The 16,634-nt window shown below is 37.2% G+C and overlaps 1 protein-coding gene across 4 annotated transcripts in view; it reads left to right on the top strand.

Annotated features, from left to right (window-relative positions):
- SLC36A4 (solute carrier family 36 member 4) overlaps positions 1 to 16,634 on the top strand; it is an 83,902-nt gene that overhangs the window by 39,839 nt on the left and 27,429 nt on the right. For 3 of the 4 annotated variants that reach the window (XM_081799016.1, XM_081799017.1, XM_031027779.2), the window contains exons 10-11: positions 3,075 to 3,244; positions 8,368 to 12,977. In XM_081799016.1, coding sequence (XP_081655142.1) covers positions 3,075 to 3,244; positions 8,368 to 8,669 — 472 coding nt within the window. In that variant the 3' untranslated portion in view covers positions 8,670 to 12,977. Of the gene's footprint in view, positions 1 to 3,074; positions 3,245 to 8,367; positions 12,978 to 16,634 lie in introns of those variants that run through there. The other variant, XM_081799018.1, reaches the window with a different exon arrangement.

Here is a 16,634-nt window from a genome sequence, read left to right as displayed (position 1 = left end):
TAAGTAGGGACGCCTGGGTGGCTCAGCCGTTAAGCGTCTGCCTTCAGCTCAGGTCGTGATCCCAGGGTCCTGGGATCGAGCCCTGTATGGGGCTCCATGCTCAGCGGGGAGCCTGCTTCTCCCTCTCCCTCTGCCATTACCCCCGCTTGTGCTCTCTGGCTCTATCTCTCTGTCAAATAAATAAATAAAATCTTAAAAAAAAAAAACCAACAAAACTTTGGCAGTGAATTTTAAAATACTTTTTAATGTGCATTAAGTGTTATTTAAAATTTGTTTATGCTCTCCTATATCTTCAGAACAAATTCTTACAACTTTAAGAAAGTTTTTTATCCTTTGGAGAGAGAGTTTACAGGGTAGATTCTTCTTTCAACTCTTCATTTCTGCAGCTGAGTACATAGATGCTTGCTTAAAACCAAAATGAGAACAAAGGTTGATAATATCTATAGAAAAGTTGATTAGAGAAAAATAGAGTGATTGAAAATATAGATGGCAAACATAGAAACTAGTAGATTCTTAAAACAGAAAAGAAGTCAAAATAGAACAATTGATTTCAAAAGACTGCAGTGCTTTTCTTAAACATCTTTATTACTCTTCTTTGGTTGATAAATAGCATGTATATTAGCTTTTAAAAGACTCATACCATTTTATTTCCCATTTGTACTCTGTGTAATACCTAATTAATCTTATTGACTTGCGTTAATAATAACCGGATTCTTAGCCTGTATAACTTGTTTTAAATCAATAGAAAAGTAATTATACCTATGCGCGTAGTGATGTATTTTTAAATATATTGTTAACCATATTTAAAAACATGTAAGTTAAAAGATAATTTGAACAAAAGGAATATTCTAATAAACTGATAAGAATATTCATTTAATTGTCTATAATTACATATCAGAGTATATGGAGCAGGAGTGTTTCAGTTATTCTGTGCATTGCAGTAACTTGACCATTTATATTTAAACTTTAAGTCTCAAGCTGAGAAATATATCCTGAAATCGTTTTAAAATTAAGATTTTATCGTTGCTAGCCCTAAGGAGTTCCTTTGTTCTTTAATTATGTTTGTAGTATTTTCAAATCTATTTCTACTCGACTTTTTTCCTTTCTCTTACTCATTCCTATGATGCATATATTATGGGAGGAGACTTACGGAATTCCTTCCCGCGTGGCTGCAGTTTAGAGAACTGTTTATAATCTTTGCTACTTTAAACCTTAAGACATCAGAAACAAGCTTAAAGTCTAATTAATGTTGAGGCCTTTCTTTACTAAAAGTGGAATATTTCATATCTCTTTAAAAGGATTTCATTTTTTCCTAAGAAAGAAACACTCTTCCCTTGCATAGGCTTTGCAGGTGGGAAAGCAGGACTCTTAAGGGACGACTGGGACTATCAAGGATGATTCGGCCTAGAGAGGACACGTGTGTTAACCACTACCCCAGTGCTGCGGCACATTCGATCCACGGTCTGCTCTCCGGTTGTTTTCTTAAAAGGATACAAGAGCAATTGGGTTTTTTATTTTAACTATTGTAAAATATTCAAAATTTCAAAAATCACAATGTAATTTTATTATCTATAACCCAAGAGAGTAGGCTCTATAATGTTCTGAGTCCTATGATTCTGCATTTTCTCTCTGTGCCGTTATCAACATTTAAAAAGTGTTCTTTTGCCAGACAACCGAAGTCTCTATCCAGACGTGCACACTGATTTTGACAAGAGGCTATCTACAATGCAGAAATCTAAAGATATTTCTAAAACTGAACATTGCTGTGCTGTTGTAAAGCACTGGGCATCAACCCAACCTCACAAACTTTATTTCTGTATTAATATAACTGTAACATAGGTGGAATTCCTGTAGAATCTGGAGAACTTTTTAAGGTGAAACCATTTAAAATGCCCTCCTTTTGGACCTAAGAATGACGACATTTCTGCAACTAATGACATACATACCAAGATTTTTAAGCAAGGAGAACTGTAACTCAGAGTTCAATGTGAAGTTTTCTTCTATATATAGACCAGTAAGTTATCAAAGACATAACAGTATGCTCAGTTTTTAAAAGAGAATTGAGAAAGCATTAACTCTTCATGGAACACAGTGTAGCCTTTAGCACACTGGCTTAGCCTACAATGAAATCTTTCCAGCAAACCTTTGCATTGCCACATTCAAGCTCTCTAGGCTTGTCAAAATGAACTGTCCACCAGTCATCTAGAAATTTAGTAGAGATCAGCTGGCTTTTTTTTTATAAACATTTAATTAGTAAGATATTGGCCTAAGTTTGTGTTGGATTTCTTACCTATCTTAACATTAAAGATAAAAAGAAGAAAGCCAGATTCATGTTAAGACAACAGTGTAGATGAACCTGGAAGGCATTATGTTAAGTGAAATAAGCCAGGCAAAGAAAGAAAGACAGATACTGCATGGTATTACTCATAGGTGGAATCTAAAAATATATATATAGGGGCGCCTGGGTGGCTCCGTCGATTAAGTGGCTGGCTCTTGATTTCAGCTCAGGTCATGATCTCAGAGTCCTGGAATGGAGCCCCTCCATCAGGATCTGCACTCAGCAGGGAGTCTGCTTGAGGATTCTCTCCCTCTCTCAGCCCCTCCCCCTCTCACTCACACTTGCTTTCTCTCTCTAAAATAAATAAATAAATTTTTTAAAAAACTAATTAAAAAATATATGTATTTCAAGCTCACATAAACAGAGTAGACTTAACGGTTGCCAGGGGGCTGGTGGATGGGGAAGAAGAGAGTTTGATAGAAGAGTACAAACTTTTAGTTGTAAGGTGAAGAAATTCTAAGGATCTAATGTATAATGTGGTGACCATAGTTGGTAACAGTGTAGTGTATAAGTGAAATTTGCTGAGTAGAACTAAAGTGTTCTCACCAAAAAGAGAGAAAAAAAAAGCAAATATGTGAGGTGATGGAGGTGTTAATGAACTCGATAGTTGGAATCCTTTTACAGTGTATACTTATATCAAGTCATATTGTACACTTTACCTACAGTGTCATCCATTATACCTCAGTAAATCTGGGGAAAAAAAGAATGACTGAATTTTAAAATATTTTTTTAACAGGTTGTATCAATCAGTGAAAATTCTATATTCCTTTGGCATCTTTGTGACATATTCAATTCAGTTCTATGTTCCGGCAGAGATCATCATCCCTGTGATCACATCCAAATTTCATGCTAAATGGAAACAAATCTGTGAATTTGCGATAAGGTCCTTCTTGGTTGCTATTACGTGTAAGTATTACTACACATTTATATCATCATAATTTTTTCTTGTTGAATTTTGTATAATGAAGCTACTTAAGTATATTTTTTAATATTTTAAAAACAATTTTGTTTACATAACTGAGATACTTTTTGGATTAAAATTCTGTTATTCTACTACTGTATAAGAAAAACATAAACCAGAGCCTGTTATACTTAAAAGAACTAATTAAATTATTATTTTGAAACCTACATCAGTGGTGATTAAAATATATTTAAATCAGGTGCGTAAGGGACTCCTTATATTGTTGATATACATTTTACTTTGGTTTTAGTTTTCCTTGGGTTTTTAATTTCTGCTAACTTTTTTTTAATATTTTTTTAATGATTTTATTTATTTATTTGAGAGAGAATGAGAGAGAGAGAGCACACAAGGGGGGAGGGTCAGAGGGAGAAGCAGACTCCCTGCCGAGCAGGGAGCCTGATGCGGGACTTGATCCAGGGACTCCAGGATCATGATCTGAGCCGAAGGCAGTCGCTTAACCAACTGAGCCACCCAGGCGCCCTCTGCTAACTTTTGTATATTTAACAGTTTAACTCTCCATGACTACCTATAGAAATGGGTTTTGTTTTGTTTTGGTCTTTAATAATTTCAGTGGCTAATTTTGCTTATTATTTGAAGGAATGTGTGTAATCTCGTCTTAAGGTTTCACATTATAAAATGCCTCCACCAGGGAGCACTAATTATGGAGACCTGTGGAGAAGAAGCTTGATTTTGGTACAGTGGAAATAGTGTGAGTTTTGGGGTCACACTGACCTGACGGTTCAAACCTACCACTCACCTGCTGGTGTCTTTAGACAAGTTCCATAGCATCTGTAAACCCCTCTTTTTTTCAACTGAGAAATGAAGAAAGACTTCCTTCATGGCATTTTTGTAGGGTTTAAGAATATTAACAAAGTAGCCAGAAGTTGTAATTGTCACCATTATTGCTGTAACCACAAATATAAGATGACCATAATACTGAACCAGCGATTATCTAGAATGATACCAGGGACCATTGGAAATGGGTCAGCTTTCTGTGGAAGATATGAGTAACCATCTTGGCCCAGTCAAGGTGAGAGAATGAGAGAGCTAGAAATTAGGGGCAACTATAAATTTCAGTGAGCAGCTTGGGGTGGAGCTTAGCCTAGATCTAAAGAAAAGGCAAAGCTGGGAAAAGTAAATGAAAACTTTTTTCCAAATTAATCATTTAAATGAATTATAGCAACAATAAGGTAAATCATATTGAGGAGTGAAGTCAATGAGCCCAAACTCTGATGACGAAGAAAACAGTCAGTAGGAGAAAATTATTTTAAGACATTTTGAAATATTTCTTACACATTGTTTTTATTGATATTTTAACAACCGTACTAAATAAAAAGGCTGATTTCAGTACAAATCCTTTTATCATAGATGTAAGACTTCTGCTCTGAAAGCATTTCTCCTTTTGAAATTAGTAACTGAAGTTCACTTGAAGGAGCTTGAAGAAAATGTTAATGGGGTTTAATAACTTGTGATAGCTCAGCAACTTCACCCACTTCTTCACACTGGCCACCATTGTTATGTCAAAGCGCTCTGTTTGTACATCCACTACCATGAGTCTATTCCCAGAAGCCAGGGGCTCTCCTCAAAAGCTGAGTTCATGACACAGAGAATGGCCAGTGTTTCTTTGCCACTTCTCTCTTTTTAGTTAAAAATAGTCAAAGCTACTCAACGGTAAATGAGGCTTACAGTTACGGCATGCTTTGGACAAAGAGAACACAAACCAGGTAGTATTCCCTTCTACTTCGCTGGGGCACATCATCGGACACTGAGCTTCACTGGAGTCTTTGGCACATGCTTCCAAATTAAAGTAAAAGCCAGCCGATATGCATGACAGGACTGTTTTTTATCTGTTCTGTAAAGCACTTGACAAGCTTTGGGGGGCAGGCTCCTTACGGATGAGTGTGTGGACAGCTGATGGGACCCTGTAATGTCCACAGAGCAGGCTGTGTGACACTAGCAGTGAGAGTGGAGGCTCAGCTGGGTGTGCTTTGAAAATTGAGCCTCTTTCCGTGTTCCATAATCCTTTCCAAGTTTGTAGTATTGGTGTTCAAAGTAGTGAGCTTATCAGCTTGGATTGTGTTGGTTACACCCAAGTCTCTATTTAGCATTTGATTCATCATTTCAAAGCATCTTCTTAGTGGAACTCAAACGCTTGGAAGGATGGGTCAGACTCTTTTCTACCTGTTTTCTCTCGGCATTTACTTGCTATAGAGGCATCTCACAGGTGAGGGAGAAGGTGAATAGAAGCTGGCCAACAGCCACCATCAACTACAATAAATACCTTTTATTTTACAAGCAAACCTGTAGAAAGAACTGTTAAATTTTGAATTATAATGAACACTGAGACCAGTGTTTATTTATCTTTATTTTTAAATTTTATTTATTTATTTGACAGAGAGAGACACAGTGGGAGAGGGAACACAAGCAGGGGGAGTGGGAGAGGGAGAAGCAGGCTTCCCGCAGAGCAGGGAGCCTGATGCGGGGCTCGATCCCAGGACCCTGGGATCACGACCTGAGCCGAAGGCAGACGCTTCACGACTGAGCCACCCAGGCGCCCCTGAGACCAGTGTTTAATTCCATGTTTGAATTGAATCTGTAAAATATGTTAAGTACTATTTATTTCTATTATTGTCCAATTCGTTGATCTTTCCACTATTTCTAATTTGAAAATTTTTTGGCCTTGGGAGTTTGCTTTATGGTTTTAGGAGATATGACTGCAAAGTACCAAAAAATATAAATCTTAGTAGTTTGTAGAATATTAGAGAAGACACACTAAAATCCTTCATTTCAGTTAGTTGCCATTGCAGGTGAGGAAAGCTGTATCTTCCTCATATTCTAGTTAGGTGGTACGTGGGGAATGCCATTAATTATTTGTGTAATTAAAATGTATGTGCTGGAGTGTTCCTCACAGTTTTGTTGTTGATGTTATAATATCAAGTATTTTGTTTTTTTCTCTGTATTTTCTTCTCTGTGTTTTCACCCTGCAGATGCAAAGAATGGACTTAAAATGGGCTTTTTTTTTTTTTTAATGAGAGGAAATTTTGTGCCTTAAGGATACATTCTTTTTCTCTATAATATAGTTTTGGAAAATACTGAATAAACTTAATTAGTATTTAATAGATCTATTCATAACACCTGTCTGTAAATGACATAGGGCAGCCTATTTACAGTAATCCTATAGTAAATATTTATAATGAATAAATTCTCCGTATCCCAGACTATCCTTTGACTTCCTGTTTTTGGAGTTTTTATATATCAAATTTGCCTAAAATATATATATTTCTCTTCCTTATTGACTAATAGCATTACCAAATAACACTTCAAGCCATTTTTTAACTAGCAAATTTCTATTGATTATATAAGGTTTAAGGGATGACTTCAGCTAATTGATAAATTTCATGATTTAAAAGTGTTTGATAAAGGGCACCTGGGTGGCTCAGTCAAGCGTCTGCCTTCGGCTCAGGTCATGATCCCAGGGTCCTGGGATTGAGTCCCGCATCGGGCTCCCTGCTCAGCAGGGCATGTGCTTCTCCCTCTGCCTGATGCTCCCCCTGCTTGTGCTCTCTCTCTCTCTCTCTCTCACTCAAATAAATAAATAAAAGCTTCAAAAAAATAAAAAATAAAAAAATGAAAGTGTTTGATAAATGGAATTTTAGTCTGAATGAACAAATTCTAAAAAACCTATAGTGTTCCTCCACATGGTTTTCCAACCATATTTCACTTGATTTTTACTAATAACAGCTGGATTATTGAAAAACATGAATGAGGAGAAATGAATTCCCAAATGAAAGGCTCTTCAGATGGCAATGTTCTAGTTCTGCTTGTCTGGTCTTCTTTTTATACTGCCATCTAGTATAAGTAGATAGAAGTGTGTCCCCCATGAAACGGATGTTGTCAATGAAATTTGAAAGGTCCTAATTTTGTTTGGGAGTTATGATTATAGTTCCCTGGAGAAAAATGTTAAAGGAATGTAGCAAGCTTCTATTCAATAGGGAACCCACTTTATCAAGCATTTCTAGTTTAGAGCTGCAACATCTTCAAAGTCATGTATCTTATTTAGGAATGTTTGCCACACTTCAGTCCTCTAGGTGTGAGGCTAGGTTTATTATTTCAAAATAACTTTTAGGGTTTTAGCTTTCAAAAGAAATTAAATAGGAAATAAATACTTCCAAGAAACCTAGTAGTTCCAAATTAATACCACATCCTCGTGAAAAACACCGAGAGCCACAAGCTGCAAACGGAAGAGTTAATTACAGAGCCCAAGTTAAATTATATATACACCAAGAAAGTTCAACAAGAGACCAGGAGGCTAGAAATGGGAAAAGCAAAAGTATGTAAACTGAGAAATAAAAAGAGAGGGATGGGGCACCTGGGTGGTTCAGTCGGTTGAGTGCCCAACTCTTGATTTCGGCTTAGGTCATGATTGTGAGATCAAGCCCCGCATTGAACTCCATGCCCAGTGGGTAGCCTGCTTGAGTTTCTTTCCCTCTGCCCCTCCCCCTGCTCGCTCTCTCTCTAAAAATAAATACATAAAAAAGAGGGAGGGATAAAAAAGATTAGAGGGAAGATGGTAACTTTAGGAGACAAGTTAGGGAGCGCCAATGCACGCATCAGTGGAGCCCCCAAAGCCGGAACTGGGGTGACGAAATCCTCCTTGGTAGCAGGGTGACGTAGCTGTGAGTCCTCTGTGAGAGGGCTCCGGGGTTATTTCTGGGGGCCTCTGCAGACCCTCAGCAAGTCCATCAGTGGGCCGTTTTAGCAGGTTTGAGGAAGGAATGGGAGTCTGAGTTTTTACAGGCCCTCTGTTGGTATCTTCGGCAAGAGAAGGGTAAGTAGGACCAAGAAGGTGCCAGATCAGAGCTTTTCGGAAAGCTTGCAGGCAGTTTGGATGAAAATCGGGTCGAAAGCAGTGGTACGTTATTATTACTATAGTTTTTTAACTTTTCGTTTTGAAATAATTCAGAAAAGTTATAAAGGCAAGTAGAGTTGCCATACCCACTATCTATGTTTAGTACTCCTTTAAGTACTGAGTATGTAAGTAAGGAGACGACGGCTTCTCATCTCCTAGGTGCCGGAGCGATTCTGATCCCGCGTCTGGATGCTGTGATTTCCTTGGTCGGGGCTGTGAGCAGCAGCACCCTGGCCCTGGTCCTGCCACCTTTCGTTGAGATTCTTACGTTCTCTAAGGAACACTACAGCCTGTGGATGGTCCTGAAAAATACTTCCATAGCATTCACTGGACTTGTGGGATTCTTCTTAGGTACATATGTAACTGTGGAAGAAATTATTTATCCTACTCCCAAAGTTGGCGCACCACAAAACCCTTCTCTAAATTTGAATTCATCCTGCTTTCCATCTGGTTTGAAATAGTGGAAGCAGAATTATGAGTCTTCTCCTTTTGTCTCGATTCTGAAAATGATGAAAATAAGAACTAGTAGAACATATTGCCATGTGCTTAAAAATAGAACCAAATTCTCTTTTCTTTTGGCACAGTAATGGTATTTTAGTAGTAGACTGTAATTCTTTACCGATAGTGGTAAACTATGACAGATTATTGGTTTTAACTATTAGCAATAATTTCAAAAAAATTAGTTTTGAAAATTTTTTAAATCAAAATTAAGAAATTAAAATGTAGAAAAATTAAAGAATAAAAAGACTTCCACTATTCTTCATTCAATCAGAAATACTCTTAACGAAGATTCTCTTTTATACCCATGCTCCTCTTTCCCCACCCAGTTGAGGGGAGAACAGGGTTCTAACAATAAGAGAATCAAAGAAGGACATAGTTAACAAAAATCTTCTCACTGTCTTGGTGAATATCAGAGTGTACTTTGTGTATAATGTAAAAATGTCTTAAATTGTGTTTTTACTAGAGAGCCAAATACTTACAATTCATCCCTGGAAGGATAGAAAACTCATTAACCCTAATGTAAGCATCAGAAATCCCTACAACCAGAATTATTCTACACTATTCTCTGATGGTAGTTGATCTACACAATGAAAACTGAGGCACTGTGTGAGATCCTGACTTAGTGTCTCAGTCAAATTTGAAAGAGACTTTAAGGGTTATCCAACACAATTCCCTTATTTCTTACCTAAGGAAATTCATGCACAGAAAGGTTAACTAACTTGGTCAAGACCACTCAGCTTTGAGATCAAGCAAGAGAACCTGATCTTTTGACCCCCAGTCAGGATTTTTTGTTTTTTACATCACATCCAGAAAAAGAATAAATTATGTCCAGTTTAGTCTTTAGTGTTGCATCTATTTAATTATATTTTAATACTTAGAAAGCCAGTGATCTTTGAATAATATATGTGACCTGACCATAAAAATCAGAGAACTCTGAAAAGCATGTATTACAGCCATATAAACCCCAACAAGAGAAAGAAGTTTTTTGTTTTGTTCTGTTTTAAAAAATAGAAATCACATGCCAGTTTAACTGCTGGCTAGTAGAAGGTACCCAGCTACTCTGTTTGTGGCTCAAAGTCTCCTTATTAGTTCTTCCCGTTTTGGGTTTTGTAGGCGCCATCTTTCTCAATGGCAGAAAATAAGTATCTGACAAAATGCAGGATATGTGTATTCCTTCCAGCCCTGTGGCTTTTTTATTATAGCCTTTTACTGATCTGAATGGGCAGAATAAAAAAACCATAAAGAAATTTGTGCTGAGGAAAAATCAAGGCAATAACAGACTACTAAATCTTGAGACACTCCAGGTTTCTTCCAGAGAAATACCTTTTATTACTCCATATTTGTCAAGCCCAGTTATTAACCAAAACAATCTCAGTTGACATGAAAAATGAAAAATTTTACATTTAAAACATTAAGAATCTTGACTTTTTAAAAAATTCATGCTTTAAAACATGTTGAACTTTTTAATCAGGCTGATGGTACTCTAATTTGTAATACTGTAAGATATCATCAAGATCACTGTAGTGTGTGTATTCTATATTTTTATATGTAAATGTTAACTTAGTTCAAGTATTTTTTGCTTTGCATTATTAATGAGTCATCAAATACAATTCTAACAAAGTATCAGAAGCTTTATTTTTGTACAAATTCATAAGAATCAAACTTTTTTTAAACATTTACATTAGATATCACCAATAATTGTTTGTAACACTTTTATATCAAATCTGTTCTGTTGAGCTTTTAGTCATACTGAGAGAATGTGGGCAAAGTTATAGGAAAAGTAATCGTAATTGAAACTGTTGTATAATCGTGTTTCTAAGAATAAATTAAGTTGTTTTTTAAAAAATGTGTAACTTGGTATAAAATGACTTGAAAACCGTTATTTAATAGAAAGCACTATTATTTTGTCAGCTGTCTTCAGATATTTCTAGTCTATGCGTGAAATTTTATTTTTATACTTTGACCTGTTTATTTTCCTTATTAATTCATCAAATTCAATAAATTTTGAATAGTTGATCATAGCAATAAATAAATTTTAGATTCTGCACGAACAAAATGTTGAGCGCATTATCAGCCAGGCTTCTTTATGCAGCGAGTGCTGAATCGACAGCCAGTACATAGTCCACTAAATCACCAATACTTTAAATACAAGAGAAAAGTTGAAATGGCAAAAGAAGGGGCTAAAAAGGGAGAGACTAGTCTTAATCCTTAACAAGAAACTGTTTAGATGTAAAGCATAAATGCACCCTTACTTAAGGATTTTTGATGATGTATTTTATTTGCAAAAAAAATCAGTGGCAATATTTTTTCCTCTGAAAATTTAGTTTTAATGAGTCACAACCTTTTCTAAAGATTCTTGGAGAAGCTATTTTGATGAGACCAGCTGTTGCTTTCATTTTGGGGCCTGGACAGATGAGAGCGATTGCACCTGTCAAATTGTATATCTAGTCCATTACGTTATGGCTCAGACGACTGCAGCGTTTCATCTGCCACAATAAAGAACCCCCTTCTCTGAAAGCTAATCAGGTGCCTAGAGCCTTTTCTACCACTGAGATGGGGGAGAAAGGAAACCTTCACTTACCTCTGCTGACCTCTGTTCCAAGTCAGTTATCATTAGTCCCTTACCTTCAAAAGGGTGTCGCCAGTTTCAGAGTCAACTTGTCAAAACACTGGTTTTCAGATATATATATATATATTTTTTTTATCAGAGGATCTTCTTTTCCCCACATGGTCAGATTTCTCCACAATTAAATAAGAACTAGGGTTTTCCCTTGGTTAAAGACCAATCTGTATGATGTTATCAAATAAAGTATACTGGAGCAGCAAATGCCACATTATGTTTTAATTCTGTCCTTGCTGCATTCTCCTTTCTTAAAACCGGTTCTGCTTCTCATCTAGGCAACGCACTTAACGTTTTTATAAGCATTTTATGCAATGCGCATGTTGTAAATTTCCTAACAGGGCCTAATTTAATTCAGTATTTTCCGAAGAGTTGCAGGAAAGCTGTCTAACTGCAAGGCACTATAAAAATATTACGGAACTATGAATTAAAGTTCCACATTAGTAAAAAAAAAAAAAAGTTCCACATTAGTGCCATTTCCAGCTGTGGCAAAGCTCAGGTGTTAGTGGAGCTTACCTGTGGCTTTCTTCACTGTAGATGTCAGCCCATACAGCATCTCAGTAGTACATGTGTTTATGTTAGGCTTCGACCTCAGTTCTCCTTTCTTCATTTAAAAAGGAGAAGACACAGGGGCACCTGGGTGGCTCAGTCGTTGGGCGTCTGCCTTCGGCTCGGGTCATGATCCCAGGGTCCTGGGATCAAGCCCCACATCGGGCTCCCTGCTCGGCGGGAAGCCTGCTTCTCCCTCCCCCACTCCCCCTGCTTCTGTTCCCTCTCTCGCTGTCTCTCTCTGTCAAATAAATAAATAAAATCTTTAAAAAAAAAAAAAAAAGAAGACACAGAATAGAGGTAATGGAAATCATAAATAAAAATTTGAAAAGAATACCAGTGGCCCAATGAATATATTCTGTTGAGGAATAAGATTTGGTAAAAATACAGACCATTGATCATGTAAAATGAGTTTGTTTGTTTTTTTCTAAATGAGTCTATTTGGTTCTTTTTGGCTGAACTAGCTTCTCCCTTCATAAGAAAAGTTGAGAACTTTGATCTAAAAGGTGTAACAAGATACTTCCTAACATTAAATGGCTGACTGTAATAGTTAAGACTTTGGCAGTGTTATGGATAATCTTATTTATGCCCCAAGTGCTTACTCAACTAAACGCCTTAATGAAAGTGGTTTTCACTTAGGAGATAAGAAAACATACTTAAGAAATGACTGGAAAGGCTATTTATTACCCTGTGATAAATGAAATGATGACTTACTCTCTCTCTTAAAATGCCATATTAAAATTAGCTAGTTCTTATGCACGTACACACACACACCTGTAATCCATGTGAATTAGATACTAATGTTAACATACCATTTAAATTGGAACCAGAAAGATGATGTGTTGAAAGATCACTCCAGAAATTATTCCATTACAGTTTTCTTGATAACAAATAGGAAAGTAAATGCTTATACCATGAATAAATTAAGCTGTGGATTTTTGTGTTTTTCAAAATGATTTTTTGTTAGTTTGAAATATCATTGCACTTGAGTCAGTTCTTTTTCTTTTAACTTATTTTTCTTTACAATACGAAAAAAACTGTCTCAAAGTACTGTAACTCTTCTGAATTCTCAATAAAATATAATTATTTTGCTTGCAAATGCCTTTTTAAATGAATTTGTCTTCTATAAGGTTAAATGATATTGACAAATGTCATAAGCTGGAAATGGCACTAGTATAGTCTAATCATAACATTTTAATCAGTCTTTGTGGTTAATTCTTTGTCATGTGATCTTCAACCTTGGAAGCTGATATTATGTACCTCTAAGATTTAAGAGCAGAAGTTGATTAAAAATGAAGGGACATACTCAAAACCATGATCTGACCTTCCCACAGAGTAAATGCACAATGAGCAGTCTGCAGATGCTACATCTGTGATTTAATTTACCACTCTCTTTCAGTCAAGAATTGTATCAGTTACACTTTAATACATTTTGCTTGCATTATGCCAACTCCCCAAATCAAAGATCCTAAACATATTTATACTTTTACATCAATAATCCTGCTCTTGTGAACCTAACCTAAGGACATGCTATAGTTCATCAAAAGAGAAACACTCTGTGCCTAAAGGTGCATCAGCAACGTTTTAGTAGTGAAAAATTGGGAACAAATGTTCAGCAATAAGGAAATCATAAATTGTGACATACTAACCTAGAATACAATGAAGATTGTGTTAATTACATTGGCATTACACTGAAGGTTAATAATTTGGGAAAGAATAAATACATAAAATTAATTTTTAATTGCAGCTCTATAAAAATAATGCTTTTGAGCCGACATAAAGTACACAGAAAGTGGAACCATAGTGTTAGGAAAAAGATGGGTTTGGGGCAACCTGGGTAGCTCAGTCAGTTGAGCATCTGACTCTTGGTTTCAGCTCAGGTCATGATCTCATGGGTGGTGAGAGTGAGCCCTGTGTCAGGCTCCATGCGTGTGCTCTTTCTCTCAAATAAATAAATCTTTTTTAAAAAAGATGGCTTTTCCTATTTTTAAATGAGTAGTAAAGGGAGGACTGTGAGAGAAATAAAGGGGAATAAAGTTATAAAGCCTTAGTAAGAGTACATGCTCTTAGCAAGCAACAGAAGAAATGGAAAGACAAAAACAATAAACCAACAGAGTAGGGATAGAACTAGGTACACAGAGAAAATGCAATGAAAAGACTCACAGAATACTTGCTGAAGGAAAACAAATACAGCCACTTTGTAAAATTAATTTTAGTTTTTTTTATGCAAAAGAGTGATGGTTCTAACATATGCACATGGTCTCAAAATTTTGCACATAAATTGGGGGGGTTCACACGTTAAAGAACTGGCTTGATTTGAAGTTTCCTTTTAAGGGTAGATTTGTTTGAAGGCTTAAAATGGTGAGAGGGAATCAGGTCTTTTGGTCTTCAAAGTTTTCTGGTGCCAGGAAGCACAGGACCACTTGGTTCCAGATGATAGAATGCTTCTCACACTAAAGCTAAAACATGAATCTTGCCAAGGAATTAGGGAGTAATTTCACTCTCCACCCCGGGTCTTGAGCTGGGCTAAAGGATGAGGACTGGACACGGGAACACCCTCCACCCTGCCTAACCTGTCCTAAGCAGAGAAGAAAGGAGTGTCAAGTGTGGATCAGGCTAAGCAGGTCTAGAGCAGAACAAGAAGATAGACCAAAAAACTAGGCAGTGCGGAAGGAAGACCTTCAGATCAGAGACCCACAGTATCTTTATGTATCTTTGTAGCTCACGCTCCTCACGGTGCTCCACGAGGGCAAAGAACAAGGCACTAGGAAATCTGATATCATCACTCTCCTGTCTTAAATCTTCTCGCCTTCCCCAATCTTAGCTGTACAAAGACCATGCTCCTTTGTGTGGTTCACTGGCAGGCCTCACTCCCTTGCCTCCCCTACAAGTTATAGTAACACCAAAGTGCTGGTCGCCCCACAAACATATGGCACATATTCTGTTGTTCACCTGCATGACTCCATCATGTCATGTTGAGACAATTTCCTTCTACTCCCTCCCCTCCAACCTGTGTTTTCCTGGCCAACACTTAGCTATTGGTAAGACTCAGCCTGGGTGTCTCTTCTATCAGGAAGCCTTCCTATCCATCCTCTCCCCTATCCCCAGTGAGTTGTGTCTTCTTTCATGCGAGCAGATGACCTTGGGTTTATGGTCACACTTCCCACATTGTTTGGTAATCCAGTGTCCATGTCTGTCTCTCTGCTACATTGGGAGTCCCACAAGCATGCTACATGTATTCATTGCTTGGTTTCTTCTCTGTCCACCCTTAGAGAATGTAAGCTCCACAGAGTAGGTGATTTTGGCAATTGTCTTCACCCCTGAAAATCCAGGGCATAGAGAAGGGCTGGACACATAGTAGATGCCTGAAAAATATTTGTTGAATGAATGTATGAATTGAAAAAAATAAGGAAAAGCCTGTATTAGAGCCCTGGCATATACCAAAATCTTCAAGCAGAGGAGCAAACTCAGGCTTTTTATACAGACCTCTGCACCCATGCCTATTTGTTTAATGACTGGAGCCAGCCCTCTTCCACATGCTAACCCAGCAGGCTGCAACACTGTAAAGCAGAGACCGCCAAGTCTGAGTGTCTTGTAAAAAATCCTATGAATCAGTCGCAAACCTTAAAACCATATTCAGGAGCTCCTGGTAGTACATGTGAAGTCTAATAAAAAGGAAAAAACTGGAAATCTTTTCTCACAAGCCTTGATGTCTTCATGTTTTATACGAACAGATTAAGTTTTATAGAAAAAAAAATCAGAGGTTATACTTTCTATCCATTGTTTAAAAAATCACATAAGACCTAGAATGCAAATAGTCCATTTCTGTCTAAAAAGTATAAAAAGAAGTATCTGTCTAAAGTATGACATCTAGTCCTGATGTCTGAGAGTACTTTCCTGAATTTTTGATGCCTAAACGTTCCCTGCTTGTAAAACAGTCATATATTCAGTAGTTTGGGGGGACCCTCTCAGAAAGGAGAGCATTCTCTGGTTCTTCTGAGAAGCTACCTATTATCAGAGTGTGTCACCGTATATGCCATAATTGGACCTCGGTAAAAATCAAGAATGGCAATCTATAACTGTTTGGAAAAGTGACCGTCAAGATGATCATTTTGCAGAACTAGCTAGGAATGAAAAGTGAAAATAAGAATAGCAATGGATATCTGGAAATTGGAATTAATTTAATGGAAGATCCATTGCTCCATACATTGTCTTTCATGAGACCTCACCCATGTGTGTTTTTTGCAGAGTGTGCTCTAGGACCAACCACGGTCATAGTTTTCACTACAAAATAGATGACTTTTGCCACTGGGGGAAGAGAAGACCCCTCAAGTTTATATTCCTCATGTTGTCCAGATCACCTTCCTTAGTATGTGCTTGTACTGTCATCCGATGTTAATGACTCAATATCTGTATTAAAGGATAGTGTCAGAACATGAAAAAGTGTTCAACATTGCTTGGCATCAGGGAAATCCAAATCAAAACCTCAATGAGATACCACCTCACACCAGTCAGAATGGCTAAAATTAACAAGTCAGGAAACGACAGATGTTGGCGGGGATGCGGAGAAAGGGGAACCCTCCTACACTGTTGGTGGGAATGCAAGCTGATGCAGCCACTCTGGAAAACTGTATGGAGGTTCCTCAAAAAGTTGAAAATAGAGCTACCCTACGACCCAGCAATTGCACTACTGGGTATTTACCCCAAAGATACAAATGTAGGGATCCAAAGGGGCACGTGCTCCCCAATGTTTATA

Source organism: Leptonychotes weddellii, chromosome 11 (assembly GCF_054177405.1).
Source record: "Leptonychotes weddellii isolate Sample4059 chromosome 11, ASM5417740v2, whole genome shotgun sequence".
Classification (NCBI taxonomy): domain Eukaryota; kingdom Metazoa; phylum Chordata; class Mammalia; order Carnivora; family Phocidae; genus Leptonychotes; species Leptonychotes weddellii.
The sequence above is the reverse complement of the archived record's forward strand: the minus strand, read 5'-3'. Positions and strand labels throughout refer to the sequence as shown.